General features: G+C 43.3%; 1 protein-coding gene across 1 annotated transcript in view; it reads right to left on the bottom strand.

The window, feature by feature from the left end:
* Positions 1-15,122, bottom strand: part of LOC142803946 (uncharacterized) — a 49,445-nt gene extending 34,323 nt beyond the window's left edge. Inside the window, exons 1-4 of the mRNA XM_075890314.1 lie at positions 15,012-15,122; positions 7,462-7,532; positions 6,405-6,506; positions 1,690-1,816 (exon numbers count right to left, since the gene is read on the bottom strand). Coding sequence (XP_075746429.1) covers positions 1,690-1,816; positions 6,405-6,506; positions 7,462-7,532; positions 15,012-15,078 — 367 coding nt within the window. The 5' untranslated portion in view covers positions 15,079-15,122. The remainder of the gene's footprint in view (positions 1-1,689; positions 1,817-6,404; positions 6,507-7,461; positions 7,533-15,011) is intronic.
* Between the last annotated feature and the right edge of the window lie 7,803 nt (positions 15,123-22,925).

Genomic DNA, 22,925 nt, shown 5'->3' with positions numbered 1-22,925 from the left:
CTTTTTCTGCGTGGTTACTAATGTAGTGCTGTGTAGTTCTCTAGAATAATGCAGTACGTACTAGCACCCTGGATCACAGCAGTGCACTAACGTAGTTTGGTGCTTGTAGTCATGACGTAAATTGCCGTAGCTTGCCCTTTTGACGTCACTCACTCCCACATACACGTAGTATCCAGCTTACTCGCCGTGACGAAAGGAGACAAGAAGCTTCAGAATAGGGCTACAAATCCGCGTAGCTGTTCTTATTTTTGACTATGCGAACAATTGTCGGGAAAATGAAATTGTGATGCTACTCTGGTGGTGACGTCATTTGATAATTACACGAAAAATGTTGCAGATAATAATTAGGAACTACAAAATTATTCGACTTCTTTGCCTGGTCAGTAGATGTCGCTCTATTTGAGTCACGTCCTTTCACAGGGATCTATTGCACTCGACTAGTTGTATTATTGACAATAAAGTGAGACTAGGAACACTGCTTTAAAAAATAGGCGTTGAATTCATGCAGAATACACAAGGTACTATAATGTTGCTGGGTGCTGACTAGTGCAGTGTAATGTACAATCTGCATCAAATAAAAACCGAACCACGGCAATCTTTCGCGATGGGATAGTGCGTGCCGTCCGCTTTTCACCATCGACAGGTATGCATATATGCAGAGCAGCTGAACAGGATGCATGCGTCTGTCAATGGTGATAACTGGACGGCGCACACTATGCCATTGCAAAGGCTTACCACTGTTATAGTTTTATTTGGTGCATATAGTACCTCCTTACAACCATTTGAGGTTGGTTGTGCGCTCCTAGACCTATGTGGCAACATGTGCAGTATGGTACACTGTTAAAGGGAACACTCGAATGCACACCATCAATATTCTTAGCCCTCTAAGAGCAAGTGGATTAAGAAACAACTTCATGTAAGTCAATATTTTGTCAAGAGGAGCCGAAAGTTTTAACCACCAGCAGTCTTATGCGTATCTGAGAAGCTATGATTCCGTAAGATAGCGAAATCTAAACATGCTGCTCACGCAGGTATTCCCTTTAACAGTGGACCCGTCTGTACATAAGCACTGTTATGCGTCTGCCTCACTTTTTAAAATGCCTCGCACATTGTGACTATGCTCCTTACGGAATTTCACTGGCAGTTTTTTCTAGGTAAAATTATTGTCGATCGTACCGTGACCATACCAACGCTCATAATTCTATACAATTAGTAATAATAATTTACTGATACTTATACATGAATAATTTATTAATGAATTACATTTTTTATTGCGAAAAGATCCTGCAACAATATCCCGTTAGACTCATGAATGCTAAGCAAAGTCACACTGCAATTTTTAAAAGAAGCTAAACGTCCATGATGTTGGCCTGATCAGTTTGCTCTGACAGATAATGATAGCTCTGATATATTTGCGGCTTAATTAGCACCCAAATTGCTGGAATACGTGTTGATTAAGGTAATTCTTATACCATCTGAACCCAAATGGTAGAACGCCACATGTATATGATGTAAATTCTGTCAGTACATGTCACATATATTTTTTACACCACTTTCTAAGCATGTGCATGTCTTAGACATTTATTTAGACCCTTTTCTCTAACAATAATTCAGCTCCGTTGAAAGACACATCTAATGTATCTATTATGTCTATAACTTATCCTACAAGTAAAGAAATTTATTCCTAACCTAAGCTCCGTTTGAAGCGACGAGATCGAAGAGAATCTCCCAATTGGTGTTGCTGCAGAAAGTTGCCCTTTGTAGACAGTTTGTCGACGTGACATTTTCCATGGAGACATATTCCTCGGTCTGGCGCCTGCAAGAACAACACTGATGTTATCGCATTAAAATGTACATTGTCTAGGCAACTATAAATATGCATCAACGTTGTCATGTTATTTTAACGCTGTTGTTCCTCTTAGTGGCATCAACAGAGTAGCGCTGTCATGAGCCGTAGAAAAGTACATGATTAGCTGCGTTTCTGTCTTCAATGCAAAGGCATATCTTGTTCGTAATCAGCACTACGCACAGAATAGTGAAGTGGTTCAGAATGTTGAGAATGTTTTTGAGGTAACAAATCATTGTACACATGTTTTATGTGCTACTTTTTAAGTTTCTTTATATTGATTTATAATATAATATCCCTAAAATTCTCGTGGGTGTGCGGAACACCGTTGGGGAAGCGTGTGCGCTCCCAAAAACGGCTGTTTTGCCTCCTGATTCTTGGCACCGTCATATGGGCACAAATATAAAAGAACACCCCACCACTTCTGAGCAGTTCTCACACCGTAAAATAGTACACATAACAGAGGAAATATGCGTGTATGCATAAAATATTTATGAAATAGCGGAGTTAATGTATATATTATTGACAGAATTTGCACTGGATGTAGAAGTAAAACTGTATGAGCGTTAACAGGTGCGTGTAATGTCGATACTAAGTGTCGTGAGCAATATGAGCTGGAACACCGAATTCACAGTTCCTCAGTGATTATTTGTGATGTATCACATGAATTTGACGTATCAAACTGCCACAGATATATTTCCGCTTCAACCTTTGTAGGTGTTGCCCCGCTACCGTGGTCTAGTGAATAAAGTACTTTGGCTGCTGACCCCCAGGTCGCGGGATATAATCCCAGCTGCGGCGGCAGAATTTTCGATGGAGGTGAAAATGCTGTAGGCTCATGTGCTCAGATTTGGGTGCATGTTAAGGAACTCAAAAAGGTAGAAATTTCCGAAGCCCTCCACTTCGGCGTCTCTCATAACCATATCGTAGTTTTGGGACGATCAATCCTACATATCAATCAATCAATTAATTGATCAATCAATCAATCAATCAATCAATCAATCAATCAATCAATCAATCAATCAATCAATCAATCAATCAGCTTTTGGCGGGATGATCGCGTTTTCAAGCACCATCTGCGTTTAGCGGCCTTCACTTTAACGGCGAATTTCCTTAGCGTCTAGGCTTGTCCGTTGGGCGTTGTCCGTTCTACCACCTATATGCCATAACGATGATGAGGACGCTGATGACAATGGAAAATAAGCGTGTAAGCACATGCACAGCACATGCAAGGTTCCCACTATGTATACCTGTGATGAGTGAAGTGGGCGGTTGAAGTTTGTGCCTTTAAAACTGCATGATACGAAAAAGAATTAGCACGTGCGGACTCAAGCTTGATAGAAAATGACGGAGATGATCATTGCCGCGAAGGCGTGAGGCACGGAGTCGGCGTCAGAACAGCCCAGTGAGGAAAAAAAAATCACGACACATCTCAGTGGTCAATTCCTTGCCAAAACTGAGGTTCAAAAGTCTCCCATTGGGTAAAGACAAGTGGATCTGAGATCCAGTAAAAACCTAGACCCAAGAAGAGCAAAAGAGTTGGAGGAGACGAGCGCAAGGTGGTCATCAGACCGGACGCTAAAAATGGGCAGTTGGGTTGCGGACCCGAGCCACGAAATGCTTCAACCCGCTGGTATCTACTGCCATTACGTTTCCACGAACAAGAACAGTAGCCATGTGGTTGGGCTACGAACCCGCGCTGTGCATGAAATGGTCTGAACAGGTGTTCCTGAGTCTACCGGAAATGTTTTTGTTGCACGAAGCCACAAAGAAATTAATACAGATTTTTCACACAGAAGTATTCGTAGGTGACAAAAACTCACCCTAAACCGTGAATAAATTCAGGGGCTAATGCCTTTTCGGTCGTTGTTGCTCTACCAATCGAGCTAACCAGAAAGCTAAAATGTGGCAGTGTGGGGACAAATCAATTTATAACTCTAAGCACGTGGACACAGTATATTCGTTGTAGAATACTTGATTGCCATGCAGATTACGTGGATTCATGTCTGGCTCAAGTGTACAATTTTATTCCTTGATTCTATAGGCATTTTTCACTAATTGGCAACTCCGGCCACACCGGCACGAGATATTCTAAAACACGAACTCCTGAACAATATCATGCTAACATTTACGAAGTTTATTAACACAGTTTCTGGGTTGGAATGTGGTCTGTGCATCACTTGCGACACCCAACTGCATAATACCACGGGGCACGGTATGCGGGCATACCGTGCCCCGTGGCTGATGGAAAGGGGTCGTGACACACGTGACAGGCAGTTTATGCTATTCATGAGCCGGGTTGCGACGTTGAAAAGGCAAAAAAAATATTGCGAAAATTGAAAATTAAACTAGCAAAAAATAGCCAACCAGAGCCAAGAGTAGCGAAAGTAGCCAAAACTGGCCGCGCATTTGTTAAAACCACATGCACATCTTTAGTCAAGTGACGAAATGCAAAAGCCTTCGAGCTAAAATGCAAATATTTACAGCAACAACTCTTCAATTCCGTAATTTGTCAAATTCCACCATGAATCGTTTCATTCAGCAATCAGTTCTTGCATGGTGACGTAATGTTGGACACGTTGAGTGACTAATCGCATGTCTTGCACAACTAATTTTGAAAGCACTAGAAGTTGCAACAACAAAATGCCTACGGCATAATCCACGCCCTTAAAATCACAGCTGCTGGCATTGGATCATACATTATTGCCTCTTTAGCGATAATTTTTCTATTGATGAAGAATACAGAACCACAATCTGTACCATGCACGAAAGGAATGATGGAAATATAGTTCATCGGATATCATGAAATATGTGTTGCGCGAAAGTGTGTGACATTCTTTAGGGAGCACTGAAAAACCTGGATACAACAGGAGAAGGCGGCTGCACAAGCGCTCACTATTACCGGCTGTTAATTAGTTAGCATTTGTATTACCGCCTTTGCGTCTTTGTACCGTAATTTTTCAGTGGTTCCATGAAAGGTTGAATATAAGATTTTTACTAATCTCTGTGAGTGCAGGTCGTCTTAGATTCGAAGTGATTTCAATTGTTGTTTACTTGCAGTTGTAGTTTAAAGCTTCGTTGAGCAACGGGTGATATGTAAAATGAGGCCTCACGCAGTTGTTCTCGCCGAGTCTCAGCCATCTAACCAAATGCTTTTTGTATGTGCATGTGCGTGAAGATTTCTTTACAGGCAGTTTTTAAATCTGTAACATTTATTTTTATGTTTTCATCGCCATCACAAACTATTGCGCATGATTTCGCTACTGCAGCACCCTATCGAATTAAGTTCTTCGCCTGCGTAATCGGAGTGTCGATTTCAATACTGGGAGAAAGCACGCTTTGACTGCGATGTTTGGCAGTAGAATGCCACCCCTGCGATACCACGATGTATCGACAGCGTCGACTAAATCGCGGGGCAAGAAAGTAGCGATAAAAGAGTTGAGTAGTCAAGACAATTTTTATGCCACCAGAGACCCTCAAAAGTAGCCCAAGTGGCTCAAAGTATCCAAAACTGACAACCTTGGTCATGAGCCGTGTAATCTGTTCGTCGTATACGCTGAAGTTCTCCTATATCAATTTTGGGACATGCCGATCGAAGATGACCACGACAGCTCCCGGACGAAGGCGGGTATACAGATAGATAGATAGGTAGATAGATAGATAGATAGATAGATAGACAGACAGATTGATAGATAGAAAAAATATTCGGGAAATACTGTTTTGAAATATTTTCCTTTCATATATCATAGCCTATTGTCCCGCCGTGGAGGTCTAGTGGCTAAGGTACTCGTCTGCTGACCCGCAGGTCGTGGGATCAAATCCTGGCTGTGGCGGCTGCCTTTCCGATGGAGGCGGAAATGTTGTAGGCCCATGTGCTCAGATTTGGGTGCACGTAAAGAACCCCAGGTGGTCGAAATTTCCGGAGCCTTCCACTATGGCGTCTCTCATAATCGTAGGGTGGTTTTGGAACGTTAAACCCCACATATCAATCAAATCATAGCCTATTTGGAATAGATTTGAGCGCAAATGAACAACCCACAGGAAGAAAGGACGACTGTACGAGTGCTCACGATCAACTGGTTTTATTCGAAAACAACATGGGAATATGAAGTTCGAAAGATACACCTATTCACAGTGAGCGTTCGTACAGTCGCCCTCTCTTGTGTGTTGTTCATTTGGGCTCAAATCTATTCCAGAATGAACAAATGATTGAATGATATGTGGGGTTTAACGTCCCAAAGCCACCATATGATTATAAGAGACGTCGTAGTGGAGGGCTCCGAAAATTTTGCCCACCTGGGGTTCTTTAACGTGCCCCCAAATCTGAGTTCACAGGTCAACAAAATTTTCGCCTCCATCGAAAATGCCGCCGCCACAACCCCAGAATGATCCAACGCGCCAAACAAAGCATTTCGTTAAGTTACCGTAGCCTATCGAATAACTATGTGCTGCTTTTAACAACTGAGAACAAAAACGCCTTATAGACAACCTGTGAGAACATATTTGAGTAACGTTTTTGCAACGGTTGTTACGTGGAATAAATGAATCCATAACGTACCCAACAATCAGTTCCATCCGGTTCTTGGCGCACCTGCGTGTAAATCCTGTCGCGGCTAGTAGATATGATGCATCTGTAGTAGCAAGGCGTGAGTCTTGATGACTAAAAAGAAAACAAAAGAACTACAGTTGCAGTGCTAAACCTAAAGCAAAGAAAGTTACGATGATGGTGAATTTCACTGCGCGAGAACATAGGAAAGATGACACAGAGTATAAAAGAGCACTGAATTCCAGCTGATATTCATTTTGCAGAATGACAGAATATATACATACAGAACCGATAATGACAAAGGCAAGCCGAATCAGTACAAGTCAAAGCACAAAGCGTGCGCACATTAGTCTTATACAGCCCAGTCAGGTAATCTTGCTGAAAACATGACAGTGCCAGAGATAAAGTGTTTACGCAGCTGTTGCCTAATTTGTATATCTGTACCGCTTCTATGACGTTACGGGTTAGATTGAACCTATAGATGTTATAAAAGTGGGACAGATACACAAATTAGGCTCTATGCTCGTACTTGATTACATTATTTTACCCAAAACTCAATCTACTGAAATGATTTATGTTTCAAAAATATTGCAAATTTCTGATGGTTACAAAATACTGCGCTAGCTCCTTTGAATACATGTGAATTTTATTCGAGTATTTAGTACGTGACATTTCACTTCGCAAATAATTTGCTTCTACGACATATTGACGGCACATTGTGCAGAAACGTTTGAATTAAGGACCATAATGTTTTGCGCGCATAGTAATTTTTCTTTTTGTTTGATTTCTACCTCATGACTGGCCTTGTTTTCTACCTCATGACAAACCTCATGACTGGCCTAGCTCATGACTGGCCTTGTTAATAATAAAATACCTCGAGAATATATCAGGAAACTATAAGCGCCTAAAGAGAAGATGTGGCCAGCATGGGTTGTACTAGTATTTGCTCACAAGAAACTAAATTTAGCACAAATATTTAGGATATTTTAAAAAAGCCCCGATTATTTGAGGTGCATGTTCAGCATCCATAAACATTACCAGAGGTAATAAAGAAACTGAGAAATCTCACCAAAGAGCGAGGCCAAATGCGTTGGCAGTCGTCTTGCTCAGAATGAGGTTCTTTCACTGATGGGAAAGCAACTAAATGCGACAAGCAAAGGTGAAATAGCCAGTGAGTATCATAAAAGAAGCTTGGCACCAATACCACAGTTATTCAGGAGTACGTGCTTAGGCGACTCAAATGTGCGTTCCTTGAAACTGTAACGGTATCATGTCGCTTCACTGCCAAACTAACCCTTATCAAAACAAATACAGCTGACAAACAACAGCTTTCAAAATATTATCTAAACTGTTCTGCTGTCTGGATTCGGAAACACGCATCAGCTTGAACAGTACGCAAATTTTTAATGACTAGTTGAGAACATTCACACCATACACCTGGTAAGAATTCGGTAGATACTCCCATGCACGTTAGGGCAGTAATCAATGACGTGAATGCATAACTAGTGGACCAGGCTAACTTGAGAGGGCTGTCAGGGAATCAATGTTGTTGCTGTGAGACGACAGTTTCTATGCCCGGGCCGGCTCTTCATACTAATGGCGGACAGACTTCTTCAGCAACCAGCATGTATGTAGCCAAGCATGTTTCATATCTTATCCCCTCGTTCTTAATTATGTAAGAAAAAAGGTGAAGTTCAACATACTTGATTGAATCCCTTTCGATGTCCTTTTTTTTAAGTTATGGTCGTGACCGAAGCGAACCATTTTGAAGGCTGTTTTGTTATTGAACTTACAGGTTGTTTTGCGTGTATGTGCAGACGAGTCGTTTTATGAAGTTTATACAAAAACCCTCAAGAAAAGGAGAGTGCATGCTCACTGCCCTTGTTAAATGTTTATTATTACGTGGCAAAATTCTTAAGACTAGGGGACATATAGGTTATGAAATTAAATATACATATAAAATTAGGGCTTTATTACAGCAAACTAGCGGTAAGGTCAAAGAAATTATGGTTCGATTCTCGCTAAAAAAAAAACAACGCCGCATTGAGATTCGCGATGAGTGGCCCCTTGTTATATTTTTTGAGTGATGGAATTCAATCCAATGAACAGATGAAACCGAAACTGAAGCGTCGTTTATCGGGACTGCCATATTTCGACAGACAACAAGTATTACGCCGCCACTTGTGACAGTTGGTGTAAATTATTCCTTCTTCAATTTGAAAACTGCGTGTGTCCTCCATGTTATAATTACACGTGTAGGTAGTGAAGTTCTTTGCTTTGTAGATTTCTGCATTTTCGCCTGAGGTCTCGAAGTCACAAGCCGTTAGCGAAATACCGGAATTCCGCGGCTTTCACAATCGCTTTTAACGTTGGGTGGCGACCATTAACCCTGCAAGAGCTCGCGAATATTGGACAGACCAACAGAAGTGGTGCGTGGCCATTGAACACTTTCGAAATGGTGCCGCGGCATTGAACAGGTACGAAGGCGTGAGGCAGCATGTCCTTGGAGGACTGGAGCATCAAGCTCACCACCATCTTTGAACAGATTGTATGCGACTCAACTTCCAACACCAATCACAACCTCGCCGCCACTAAGGATAAAGCTCTCGAGAGACACCATCTCGACGCTGGTATTGCGCAGTGCAGCTTATCGACGGCAAGCCTCCCACCCTGCCCGCATACTAACACTGGGCTCAGGCAGTGCTAGGACACTGCGCCGGCGTCCGACACAGGACCACCATGACGGCGTCGATGAAAACAGTGAGAGTGAGCGCCCCGTTGATAGCGTGAACTTGGCTGTAAAGAAGGATCTTTCAGTTCCCCCAAACCCGCCGATGGCTCCTGACGATTGCCTCTACCATCTTTCCGGGGTTGACAATCATACGAATTTAACAAAAAAGAAGGACCGAGAGACCTATACCCATCCACGATGACTCCCAGATGGTGTTCCGGCATCCTCCTCCGGGCAAGCAACACGCGCTGTCGTCTCCGCGACATAGCCAAAGCAGGCTACCAGAAGCATTTTTTGCAGCTAATAGTATAGAGAAAAGGACGAGCCGCTGTACCCATGGCGAAGCCCACCCGTCCACCTCCTCTTTATTCCGAACGCTGGTATAATCCCCTATTGATGATAGCGACCATCTTCGTTGTTCACACAATATGTAACATCCTCCGCGCCCTCGCATTATAATTGTTGATGAAGAACACTAACACACAAAAAGTTCGAAGCACACGCTTTTCAAGAGTACTCGTATAAGTCCAGGTCAGTCCATGTGGGAAAATCCGTGATATCCAACCGCGTCTGCTTTTCCAGCGGTGCTCTCGGTGCTTATTCCACACTCGTGCTTCTGAACGCGTTGACCTTGGGGAACCTGCATTGTCACTGAGCAAGTTTCCTTGGCATGAAAATTCGCAGATAAGACTCTTCCAAAAAGATCTCGTGTAGCTATACTTGAGTAACCTTTTGCTTTGCTTTCTGTTCGTTGCTGCATTTACCTTGTAACCCTTCTGTTTCCGCCTTCGTCTGGTCTCTCTCATTCGCCGCTGTAGCGCTGAGTCGGCTTTTATGAACTTTGCGGAAATAAGATGTGCCTTGCACACTCTCTTGACTATTAACTTCTCTAGCTTTCTCGAAGAACCTAAGCTTTCAGCAGTGCAAGTGGCTGGATTTTGTGTCGTCGTGGCCTTTTGTTTGTTCCGTTTTTTTCTCACTGTTTTGAGAATTGGCCTTGATTTTCCTCTATCAAGCACTTGGACGCAGGGAGATGAGGACTTTATAATGTCTTAGTCTGTTAGCCTTGGATTGGACGCATCATCAACATCTCGTGGGTGACCCTTTGGGTCTACAAAGTCTTCTCCCTTTTCAATCATGGGAATGCCTTCCACCTCGAACACCGGAGTTGTTGTAGATGTCTCGACAACAGTTCATGTGTTTTGCACGCTGACGACAGTTCTTCAGGCATTGGCCAGGTCCTCGTAAGTAGTGGTTGTTCTGGCAGGCTCCTTCGATGGTCGTTACTCCAGTCAAGGCCGTGATCAATTCCCACCACGCTCAAGAATATGCCTTGAGGCTGACTCGACCAGCATCTGTGCTACAAGATTTCTGTCCAATAGGCCTTGGCTTGATGGTGGTGACGCAGACGCAGAGAGTGCCTTTCTTTCTGTTTCCATTTTAATCTGTAGTCTTGTTGTCTCCAAATGAGCCTGCCGTGCCTTTAACGTGTTGGCGATTTTATATTCGGTTCTGGCTTTTGCTAAAATGATCTGGCGCTCATAAACTTCCGCCTCCTCCATCTCGGCTTCCAAGTCATTGATGTCAACTGCATCCTCTATTTCCTGGTCGATTATTTTGAGTTCCTCATATTGCTGAATCAAAACTCGGTGAATACGTCGTAACTCACAGATTGGTGGGAAATCCAATTGCCGAAGACACTCGATGTTTGCGATGACCTGCGTGACGGCCTTGCGTGTTTGACTCCGCCTTTCGTAGAGGGCCTCCATGATCCGGTCCAGTGTCGGAAACGTGAGAAGTCACTGGCCGGCCGTGTGACGAGGCAAAGTCGGAGTAAACACGACATCCATCACAGAAAGTTCGCACAACAAACATCCGTCACTTGTCGGGCTGTCGCTCTTCATGATCTTGTGCATATCGGGCCATCGTCGTGGAGGGCGAGTCAGTACTGAGCCGGAGAAGACGTGAGGGCTCCCGTCCCGCGGGCCTCCAGACGGTGCCTGCACTGACGGGGCTGCACTGCCAATATGTACTTCATTGACCTAAGGACTGCCTTGCCTTGTGAATATCGGGCCGTCGTCGGGAAGGACGAGTCTCAGGGTGGAGGTGAAGTAGACGTGAGGGCTCCCGTCTCGTGAACCTCCAGACGATGCCTGTACTCACGTCAATCCATGGATGTTCCTAGTGGTCTCAGTTGCAACCGGAGTCACGCTCACAGGTCTCAGCGGTGGTTAGGCTTGGTGCATCAGCTTTACCGATGGCGGCTTCACATAAGTCCTCAAGGCTACGGCGGCCATGAAAATTTGTGAAGTCCGCACCGTCTCACCTACAAACGTCCTTCCTCCCGGGTTTCGCGGCACCAAAATATAGAGAAAAGGAGGAGCCAGCGTGCCTATGACGAAGCCCACCCGTCCACCTCTTCTTTGCTTGCTTGTTTGCTTGCTTGTTCCTTCCTTTTGTGGCTCTCACCCACTAAGGGAGATTGACCAAGAAGCCGGTGGTTAATGCAAGTCAATACGTTTAGGTTTTCCAGACTAGGGAATTAGGATTACTTTGTTTATTCCGAATGCTGGTATAATCCCCTAATGATGATAGCGACTATCTTCGTCGTTCACACAATATTTAACATATAGTAAGTCGAAACATGGCAGAGACCAACCACTACGATTTAGCCATGGTCGCCCACTAGACCCACTTACGGCAGATACACCAGCCCGACTGCACCATGGCTTGAACGTACCACCACAATGCAGCCACAGCCGCCCCTCAGATACACTGTCAGCTCGCAGTCAAGGCCGAGGGTGATGGCTGAAAAAGACGCCGATGTTCGGGGGAGCGAGTAGTCGGGGCGAAGTGGAGGAAGGCGAAGTCGCGTGATGTGGGCCCCACGACTGGCGTTATTGTCTCTTGTGTTGTTCACTACATCCGTCATAATTACAAAGTGAATTTACGTGACCATTGCCACGGAATTTTTTTTAATGCAGGGGCCGTAAAGATGGCTGATATATAACCAACTGCGTTTTATAGAATAAGCAGCAGGTAAGAAAAGAAGTCAATCACATCAGAGCTTGTCACGGAAAGCTACGCATAGATCGGCATTCATCTCGTAAATGGAGACAGCAGAACATCCCGATGCAACCACAATTCTTTGAGCTGTTCTAACCACAAGTTAGGTGAAAATAATTTTGCACGAGACATAAAACAATGTAGCATAGTCACACAGTAATGACAAGTGTGCTGTTTATATACCCGGCATGGTGTTCGACTCCAGTCACTGCAATGATGAAGTGCTGAAAAAAGACCGTTAACAATACCAGTGCAGCCACAACGGCAGCAGAAAAAGTTGATATAAGCGGCATCTTTTGATAATTTTTTAATGAGTGGAGAATGTTTCATGAGCTAACGTCAATTTATGTTATGCGTAATCTGCTGAGGTCTGCAATCTCTGAGAGGCTTTTTCATTATTTAGCTGACCTTCATGAAGAAAAAAGCTTGTTGTCTAGATAGCAGAAGCAAAAGGTGAGAGGTGCTGTCATCCAATGTTTTACGAAGATTTCAGCAAGCTATTTTATGTCATTTGATTTTTTTCCCTGCGAGATGTGCGGTTTGTTGCCTACACGTGTGAACAACTCGATTTAGGCAGGTAGACGAGTAGTGCACATGTCTGTGTACTTGTAGCACAAACATCTACGTCATATAACAGAATATGCACAAAAGCGCAGGTGCGGTAGAACTGTGCATATAATTTAAGTTCACGTATCCATGCTTTCTAGGCAAAAAAACAAAAACAAAACACGATTCTCCATTTTACTAGAACGCTTATGAAAATTCCTATTGTGTCGTAATAAACCGGGATCTGTGGCGCAAGTATGGCCATGCAATTTTTTGAATGCAGTCTTGTCATTATTCTTTACAAGCTCAGATAGAATAGACATGAGCTTCCATCATCCTATTCTTGAAACGCAGCATGGTCGTATCTCTTTTGAGGTTTTAAACCATATAGGTTTGTATGTATATACACATTATATTACGACAATAAAAATGCGTTTGTGCAGCAGTAGAATAACATGGCTGCTATTGGTGTATCCCCTCTCGACCAAAGTGCAGCGCATTTCAATCGACATGCAGAATTTTTTTAAAAATTTCTTCGTCTACAGCATAGCAAAGAGCTTGCAACCACTACATCGTTGAAGCAACGTATTTATAAATGTTATTTAAATATAGCATCACCTTTTTCCTATCAGCAGCCTGGATGAATTTTTAACGCTGATTGGCATGTACAGCACATAAGTTGTTCCTTCCCACATTATGTTGATATGGAACTTTGAGCGCTGTTCAGCACAGCGCAGGCACACCACTACTCCGAAGGATATCATTTTACGTGATAAGCAAAAGCAACAGGAACATGAACAAAGTGGCCTATTGTGGTTCGTTCATTGTTTCTGTGCCGAGTTACTTTTCCCCGAGCACTTCATTGCACCGAAAAAGCACCAATTTTTTTTTAGTTGCTGCACTTCTTGGGACGACGCAGTGCCGTAAGCAAAGAGGCTGTGAAAGGTACCGCGCAAAGCGTAAACCGGTTATGCGCAGAAAATTTCAGTGCAATGAGTGGCAAAGCTGCCAACCTTTATGTTTTCATTTCACGAATGAAAATGCGGGAAAAGTGCCTGTTATTGAGAAGCTTGTATGCAAAATTCAGCCGTCTGAATTATAAGCCTAGCATGAGTGTATGATATGTGCGAAATGTCATAATGTGCGAGTACATGTGTGGATATTAAAGGTGCGTTTGTGGATATGTTGTTACCTGCGGAATACAACATGTAAGAGGCTTATGTAGCAAGTGTGGATAAGAGCGGGTTGGATTTGAAAAGAATAGGGGGGGGGGGGTAAATGTGATGCCAACAAAAAGAATCATAATATAGCTGCAGCAAGCCGAAGTGGTAAATTGAATTATGAAGCAAGGGCTAATGACTTTTCCTGCAAGCATTTGTTGTTCACACAATGAATATGAAAGGATGCAATGAACATGAGCGTAATAACTACACGGACTAAGTGAAGACCTTGGGGCTGCGTGCTGAATAAAGCACTAGAATCACAGGTGCACGCGCCATACCCGGCATGTTGCTAACGAGGCAGAAACCTTAATATTTCAATATAATTATTGTGTAAACATAAATTGCCGGAAATGTGCCAGGAATGAAATTCTAATTGCGTGGCTTAACAACGAGTATCACATGTGTATAGTGTTACAATGTTTAGAGGCAGATATATGCATTTACAGTTGGAAAGTTTCGGAAGCTGTTTTTCAAACGACTAAGTTAACTCATGATGGACCTGATGAGTTTTGCTAAGCATAATCAACATTACGAATAAATGTTGCAACACATGGCCATGTGCAACATGAATTAGGAGGAAATGAATAAAAACAGTAAGGCTGAGCACAGTGACATAGAAAAGCATGAAGGCGAGAATGAGAATAAAAACACGTTTGACGGATTGCAGAGATCACTAAGTGCTGGGTGCTGACAAAAAATGCAGCAGCTAATACACCGATGGCTTAGGACTTCCGCTTATCAACATGATCACCAATGCTCTCTTGTGAAGGAGCATTCGACACTTAGATCGATTCATAAAAAGCAAAATTGTAGGCGTTGAATCTTAAGAGTTAGCAAAACGTATGTGGAAAAGACACGAATGCTTTGGGAATAACCATTCAGGAACGACAATCAGACAATAAAAAATCGGTCGTATGAAAATGTGAAAGTCTTTAAGAAAACTATTATCTAACTGGTCAGAACGTGTTTAGTCACATTGAACTCATTTGCTTCAAGTACACGAATAAGAGATTATGGCTACAGAAGAGTGTCTATAAACGAATATTTACTTACTTACTGCTGAAACTGTGATTGCAAAAAAATATGGGCAGAACACCAAGCCTCTGAGAGGCAACTGCATCGTGTCATGTGCTCTATTGTCTGTGACAGGAAAAAGACGTTGGACGAATGCATCCTTCTACGTCTCACGTATTGCTATCGTTTTCACATTGTCTAATGGCAGCTGAAGATTTTTAAAGGAAAGGTAGCATGACTTCCGTGCAAGGCTGACTACTATTCTGACCTTTCTTGTACATATGTATACACTGTCTTGATGGGAAATGAATAAAATTCAATGAGGTTTTAGCAATTTTGCAGCATTACGTGTATCGGATGATCTTATATCTGTAAACGTGTATGAATACATACACTTTTACAGATATAAGATCGTCTGATGTACGCAAGTACGATCATCAAAGACATATGAGCAGCGAAGGCGACGAACGAGGACAGCCATTTCAAGCTTACGTTGGCTGGCTAATCCTGTTTTTACTAAAGACGTAAAAAACCTAAATGGCCCTCAATATTCTGTGGGTATGGTTGTCATGAACCTCTTATACCATGTATCTGGCATTTATTTTAACTGAGAAAAAAATTTTTACCAAGGTTGCAGGACTTCACACAAGTACAGCTCAATTCACAGGTGAAATGCTTGTTCCTGCAAATTTGGTTCCGTTCGAAACGTCCATTAGCTTTAAATGGAACATTAAATAAATGTCTGGGTATGCACATGACACTGACCTAGAACCAAATTTAACTTAAAATAAACAAGTGTCCGTTTACTACCCTACTTTACAAGCCAGATACATCTTCAGAAGCTAGCGGAATACGCAAGTCCATACATAAGAACGAACCCTCCGAACTTACGTCATGAGCCGGGCGGCAAATGACCTCGCCTTCGGGAAACATTGCAGAGTGCACGAGAGGGGCTATTTTTGTGGTTCTGCAGTCTGTTGCTATTTTGCTTGAGTGATCTGTTGACGAGATTTTACAGGCTTATTATGCCATAGCCAACAATTTTTACGTCAAAGTTGCGTTATAATCATAAGGCATGTTAAACAAAATAACTTTTTTTGGCGGCGCGGAATTCTTTCGCTCTAATTATATTTCAAGTACACGGCTTTTTTTGCATCTAACCAGCCTTCAGAGGCGCGTTATCTGGTCTCTTAACTCTAAGAAATCTGGACCGCTGAACATAGCTGCGTCCTTGAGTTGGCCAGCACGATATTTCACGTGCTAAACCTCCGTGGTGGGTCAGATCACAGTAGTCTATGAAACAGGCTCATACGTGGAAAAAGTTTGTGAGCTCCTGTTGTACGCATTGTGGCTGACTAGGTGTGAGTCCTTTCAAATATGCATTAGGGTTGACCTACAATTGGCAATTATTTCAGAATTATGAATAAGGTAAAATAGAGAAATAAGCATGGAAAGTTTTGTAAGGCCATACTTTGCTTGGTTTAAACAAAGAAGATATATACCATCTCTTCTAACTGGTGATTTTGCGCACCAGACAAACGCTTGCAAACTTGTTTCAACCGTCAGCTACCAACCACGCTGTACACATGTCAAATGAAGCAGTCACACCAGCTGCCTTGAAGGTGGCTGTCTGACATACTTTAGGGTCACGGTACTAGTCTAACGCCAATTATGGTAGCTTTGTAAGCCAACTGCTCTTATAAAAATCTAACGAGCGTTACATGTGTACGCCTAACTCTGCGCCAAAGCAGCGTGGCTTTCTTTTAGGCAAATCTGTGGTCGGTGCTCGAACGTGAATGCCGACATGCTTATGACGACATGCCCACAACTAATCAACCTCTATAAAGAAAGCAATCTACCTCATAATACTGGGCTCGAAGAAAACAATGTGACGTATTGATTCACTGATTCCTTTGCGTAAAAAAAATAAATTTTCCACTATGCGCCACGTCTGCCGGACAACAAGGCACATTTTAAACGTCCACATTTAGACAAAATAAATACGACCACTTGCACGCAACGAATCAATTTACCCGATGCCCTCAATACACCTCAGAACACTTGGCTCAAAGACAAACAATCTCGCTCAGTCAACTTTTATGGCTATTCGTCACCGTAAGATTTTTTTTCTGCACGCTAACGCTCGCTTGGAAACTGCCTCTCATTTTTCTTCACTCATTTGAAAAAGCTCCTTCTTTTGTTCAAGTTGCTCTCCATATTGTACTTACCTTCGAATTGTGCCTTGGAGCTCTCTTGTCTATCCTCATCTCTTTATGAAAACTTTACAGTGAGGGACCTTGCGTGTCCCTACGCATTTTTAAAGGATGCATTTAAGTAGAGGTTAGTGTGCATGTGTGGCACCGGCCAATTCTGCTTATCTAGAGTGTAGTTGTCGTCGTAAAGTACTGGACTCTCACAGATCTATGCAAATGAGCAGTCGTGCCATCTTATAGAATCGGACTAAGCTTTCAAATTTCGCTCCACGAATGGCTTGTTTTGAGTGCCACAATAGTTTTCTAGGTTTTCAGTATGCGAGTGTACTTTTAGTTTCTTCGCTGATAAGAGTTGTAATCGTTTGAAGGGTCAGCCAGTTCCTTATCATAGAAGTGATTGTTGCCCTCAACGCTATATTTCTATAATGTGCAATGTAGGTTTAAATTGATGGTTATAGGTGAATCTTTAGTAATAGATTCTTTAGCACTCAACTTTAACATGCTCCAAGTAGTACATTATCATGCACTTCCACAGTTGGCCACGTTAACTGTATTAGGATTGTTTAGAGACGATGTCTACTTTAATATGCGAAATTTTACATATAACTGGCAAACTAAGCACTTAGACTTCAGTGCTATAGCGACCACCTATGGATGTTCCCAAGGCATATATGTCACTTGGACGCTGTCTGAAAAGCTCCGTTACATGTTAAGAGCCTGTTCGAAGAACAACATTAGCCACGTGTATACCAAATTCAACGAGGTGTTACTTTTCACATTAGCCTCTAATGCGTTTCCCCGCCATTGGTTTTCGCATAGATGCACACATATTTTAATGCACACCCTGATTTCGGTAATTTTTCTAAAACCATTTTTTAGTTAACCATTCATATTTTTAATGTCTTTTTTCTTAGGGGTGTGTTCACGCTTGAAGCATCCAAATACATCTAAACCACCTGAATGCGTCGTACACAACGTGGAAAACAAATATAAAAAGGGAACAATATTCATAAAAGTTCCGTCTAGATTGTGGTGCTGGTATAAATGCCCTCAGGAGCATAATGTGTAAAGACGGCTCGCAGAATAATACGCATCAGCAAAATTCAGGCGATTCGATAATTTCGGCCCGAAAATGCACTTCGGTGGTCGCGCAATCTGCCGTTTGAGTGGCTGCTGAAGGGGCGGAGGAACGCTGGAAAGAACACGCCATTATGATGCCACTCAGTGCCAGTCTGTGTCTTTGTACCGTATGATACAAAGTCTGTGCAACCTTTGTTTCGTATGATGAACAGCTTAGACACATTGTACTCATTCACCTTTACCACTGTAAATGCGGGTTCGTAGATTTTCGCAGAATAAACATATGGAAAGATATTCAAATAGCGTGCGTGGGTATTCGACTCTCCGCCATTGACGGTGCCTCGTGGTAGGTTGGTTGGTTGAAAGGTTGAGCCACTCCCAAGAGGAGTGGTTCAACCTTTCACGGGGATCGGCCGTTAATCGCGCTACAGAGGGATTTTAGAAAAAAATAAAGGGAGGGAGGCCTCAAATGACTTCTAGGAGTGAAGGAGCGACCTTTAGAAGTGACTTTTAGTCCATCATAATCGTATTAGCCACCTCTCATTAGTTCTTGAACCGGCCATGGAGGGCGGTACTTGTACACATCATCATCATCATCATCACACCATCACCATCACCACCATCATCATCATCATCAGCCTGACTACGTCCGCTGCAGGACAAAGGCCTCTCCCATGTTACGCCAGTTAACGCGGTCCTGTGCTTGTTGCTGCCAATTTATACCCGCAAACTTCTTGATCTCAACTGCCCACCTAAACCTTCTGTCTCCCCCTAACCCGCTTGCCTTCTCTGGGAATCCAGTTAGTTACCCTAAACGACCAGCGGTTGTTCTGTCTACACGCTACATGCCCGGCCAATGTCGATTTCTTCTTCTTGATTTCAGCTATGATATCCTTAACCCCCGTTTGTTCCCAAATCCACTCTGCTCTCTTCTTGTCTCTTAAAGTTACACCTACCATTTTTCTTTCCATTGCTCGCTGCGTCATCCTCAATTTAGGCTGAACCCTCTTTGTAAGTCTCCAGGTTTCTGCTCCGTAGCTAAGTACCGGCAAGATACAGCTGTTATATACCTTCCTCTTGAGGGATAGTGGCAATCTACCTGTCATAATTTGAGTGTGCTTTCCAAATGTTCTCCACCCCATACTCATTCGTCTAGTTACTTCAATCTCGTGGTCCGGCTCCGCGGTTATTGCCTGCCCTAAGTAGACATAGTCTTTTCCAACTTCAAGTGCACTATTACTTATCTCGAAGCGCTGTTCTTTTTCGAGGTTGTTGTACATTACTTTCGTTTTCTGCCGATTCATTTTAAGACCCACCTTTCTGCTTTCCTTGTCTAACACCGTAATCATGAGTTGCAATTCGTCCCCTGAGTTACTCAGCAATGCAATCTCATCGGCGAAGCGCAGACTACTAAGGTACTCTCCATTAACTCCTATCCCTAACTGTTCCCATTCTAGGCTTTTGAAAACCTCCTGTAAACACGCGGTAAATAGCATTGGATGATTGTGTCCCCCTGCCTTACACGCTTTTTGATTGGTATTCTGTTGCTTTCTTTATGAAGCACTATGGTAGCAGTTGATGCCCTGTAGGTTTCTTCCAGGATGTTTGTATATACTTCATTGACGCCCTGATTCCGCAGGGTCTGCATGACGGCTGATATTTCTACTGAATCAAACGCCTTCACGTAATCTATGAAGGCTATGTATAGTGGTTGTTTATATTCTGAGCATTTCTCTATTACCTGATGATAGTATGAATGTGGTCGATTGTTGAGTAGCCTGTTCGAAATCCTGCTTGTTCCTTTGGTTGATTGAATTCTAATGTTTTCTTTACTCTGTTAGCAATTACCTTTGTAAATAGCTTGTATACTACAGAGAGGAAGCTAATCAGCCTGTAATTCTTCAACTCCTTGTCATCTCCTTTCTTATGTATTAAGATGATGTTAGCGTTCTTCCAAGACTCTGGTACTCTTCCCATCAGGAGACACGTCGTAAACAGGGTGGCTAGTTTTTCTAACACAATCTCTCCTCCATCTTTCAGCAGATCTGATGTTACCTGATCCTCACCAGCAGCTTTGCCTCTTTGCATGCTCTTCAAAGCTTTTCTGGCTTCTTCTATCATTACTGGTGGGGTGTCATCTGGGTTACTGCAAGTTCTTATAGTATTAAAGTAGTGGTTGTCCCGGCTACTGTACAGATCTCTGTAAAACTACTCCGCTATTTTAACTATCCTATCCATATTGGTAGTTATTTTGCCTTCTTTGTCCCTTAGTGCATACATCCGATTTTGCCTATCTCAAGTTTCCTCTTTACTGCTTTGACTCTTCCTCCGTTTTTCAGAGCGTGTTCAATTCTCTCCATGGTATACCTTCTTACATCGGATACCTTACGCCTATTAATCAACTTCGAAAGCTCTGCCAGTTCTATTTTGTCTGTTGTACTTGAGACTTTCATGATTTGACGCTTCTTAATGAGATTCTTCGTTTCCTGGGTAAGCTTGCCAGTGTTCTGTCTAACTACTCTGCCTCCAACTTCCACTGCACACTCCGTAATGATACTCGTCAGATTATCATTCATTGTATCTATGCTAAGGTTGGTTTCCTCACTAAGAGCCGAGTACCTGTTCTGAAGCGAGACTGAATTCCTGTACTTTCCTTCTCAGTGCTAGCTCATTGATTGGCTTCTTACGTATCAGTTTCTGTCGTTCCTTTCTCAAGTCTAGGCGAATTTGAGACCGTACCATTCTATGGTCACTGCATCGTACCTACCTTGCCAACCACTTCCACATCCTGAACGATGCCTGGGTGTGCACTCATTATAAAGTCTATATCGTTCTTATTTTCGCCATTAGGGCTCCTCCATGTCCACTTGCGGTTTTCTCGTTTCCGGTAGAAGGTATTCAAAATCCGCAAATTATTACGTTCTGCAAATTCTACTAGTAGCTCTCCTCTAGCGTTTCTAGTACCGATCCCATAATCTCCTACTGCCTGGTCTCCAGCCTGCTTCTTCCCTACCTTTGCATTAAAGTCTCCCATCAGTATTGTATACGGTGTTTTTACCTTACTCATTGCCGATTCCACGTCTTCATAGAAGCTTTCAACTGAAGCGTCATCATGGCTGTATGTAGGCGCGTAAGCCTGTATCACATGCATCTTGTATCTCTTATTCAGTTTAATTACGATACCTTCCACCATTTCATTAATGCTGTAGTATTCCTCTATGTTTCCAGCTATGTTTCTGTGAATTAGGAACCCCACTCCGAGTTCTCTTCTGTCAGCCAAGCCCCGATAGCAAAGGACGTGCCCACTCTGTAGCACCGTATAGGCCTCATCTGTCCTCCTAACTTCACTGAGCCCTATTATATCCCATTCAACACCCTCTAGCTCCTCGAATAGCTAGACTTTCCTCACTAGATAAGGCTCTAGCGTTAAACGTTGCCAAGTTCAGGTTCCAATGGCGGCCTGTCCGGCCTTGTAGATATAAGGTAATGCATATAGGCTGAAAAATGCAAATGGTACAATACTAGAGGAAATTACAGGTTTTATGATAAATAATGAAAATAACAGCTTATCCGGGTAGTGAACGGTGTAGAGTGGGGCAAAGCGTCCGTCATTCCATCCGTGCTTCCGGCAGTCCATTCATCGTTGCTTCCATCCATCCGTTCGAGCGTCGATCCGTTCATTCAATCGTCCATCCGTCCATCCGTGTCTCGGTCCATTCGTGCATCGATCCGTCCTTGCGTTCATCCGTCCGTTCTCTCGTGCGTTCATCCGCGCGTCCATCTGTGCGTCTGTCCATGCGTCCATCTGTGCGTTGTTCCATGCGTTCGTCCATACATCCATACGTCCGTCCATAAGTCCGTCCATGCGTCCGTCCCTGTGACCCTACGACCAGCAATTCCATGACATCGAAAACTACTTCGCCCAGCCTGCTGCACCACCATCCCCTGGGCGCCAGTCGCGTTCACCGTAACCGAGGTAATTTCCATCGCTGCCCCAGTGGTGTTCTACCACACGGTCTCTAAGTCCCCGCCGGAAAAATTAACTGGAGTGACATCTGGCAGCGGGCTCGCTGAACATCAAAGTGCCGAAGACCTTCGACTGACTCAGAGACATAAAAATACTGCAGGATACGACCGGCTTTCACTTGATATACCAGTGATGATTGATGGTTACGTGGTTGACGCGTTAGTGAACACCGGCGCCGGCTACTCAATATTGAGTGTGAAACTGGCCACGCAGCTGAAAAAAGTAATCACGCCATGGCACAACTTGCAGATTCGGATGGCTGGCGGCCATGTTGTTACTTCGCTGGGCGCCTGCGCTACAAGAGTTTAGATCCAAGATAAACGTTCCTCGCTAGGTGCCTTGTTTTACGTGAGTGCTCTAGTGACGTTATTTTTGGAGTTGACTTTCTTGAAAAGCATGGCGCTATTATTTACCTGCAAGAGCGTCATGTCATGCTTTTAGCTGACCTAGCAATTGATGTACAGGATGACGATTGGCGTCTCGACGTACTTCGAGTTTCTGCAGAGAGCATCACACTTTCTCCTCAAACAAGCGTCACGGTCTACGTCACATGCTGATATTTGGGCAATGGCATAGCAGTGGCCGAAACGAACTTAGAGCATCTACTGAAACAAGACATTCGTGTAGACAAAG

The sequence above is a fragment of the Rhipicephalus microplus genome, chromosome 3 (assembly GCF_043290135.1).
Source record: "Rhipicephalus microplus isolate Deutch F79 chromosome 3, USDA_Rmic, whole genome shotgun sequence".
NCBI classification, from domain to species: Eukaryota; Metazoa; Arthropoda; class Arachnida; order Ixodida; family Ixodidae; genus Rhipicephalus; species Rhipicephalus microplus.
Note: the sequence above shows the minus strand (reverse complement) of the source record. Positions and strands in the feature narration are given on the sequence as shown.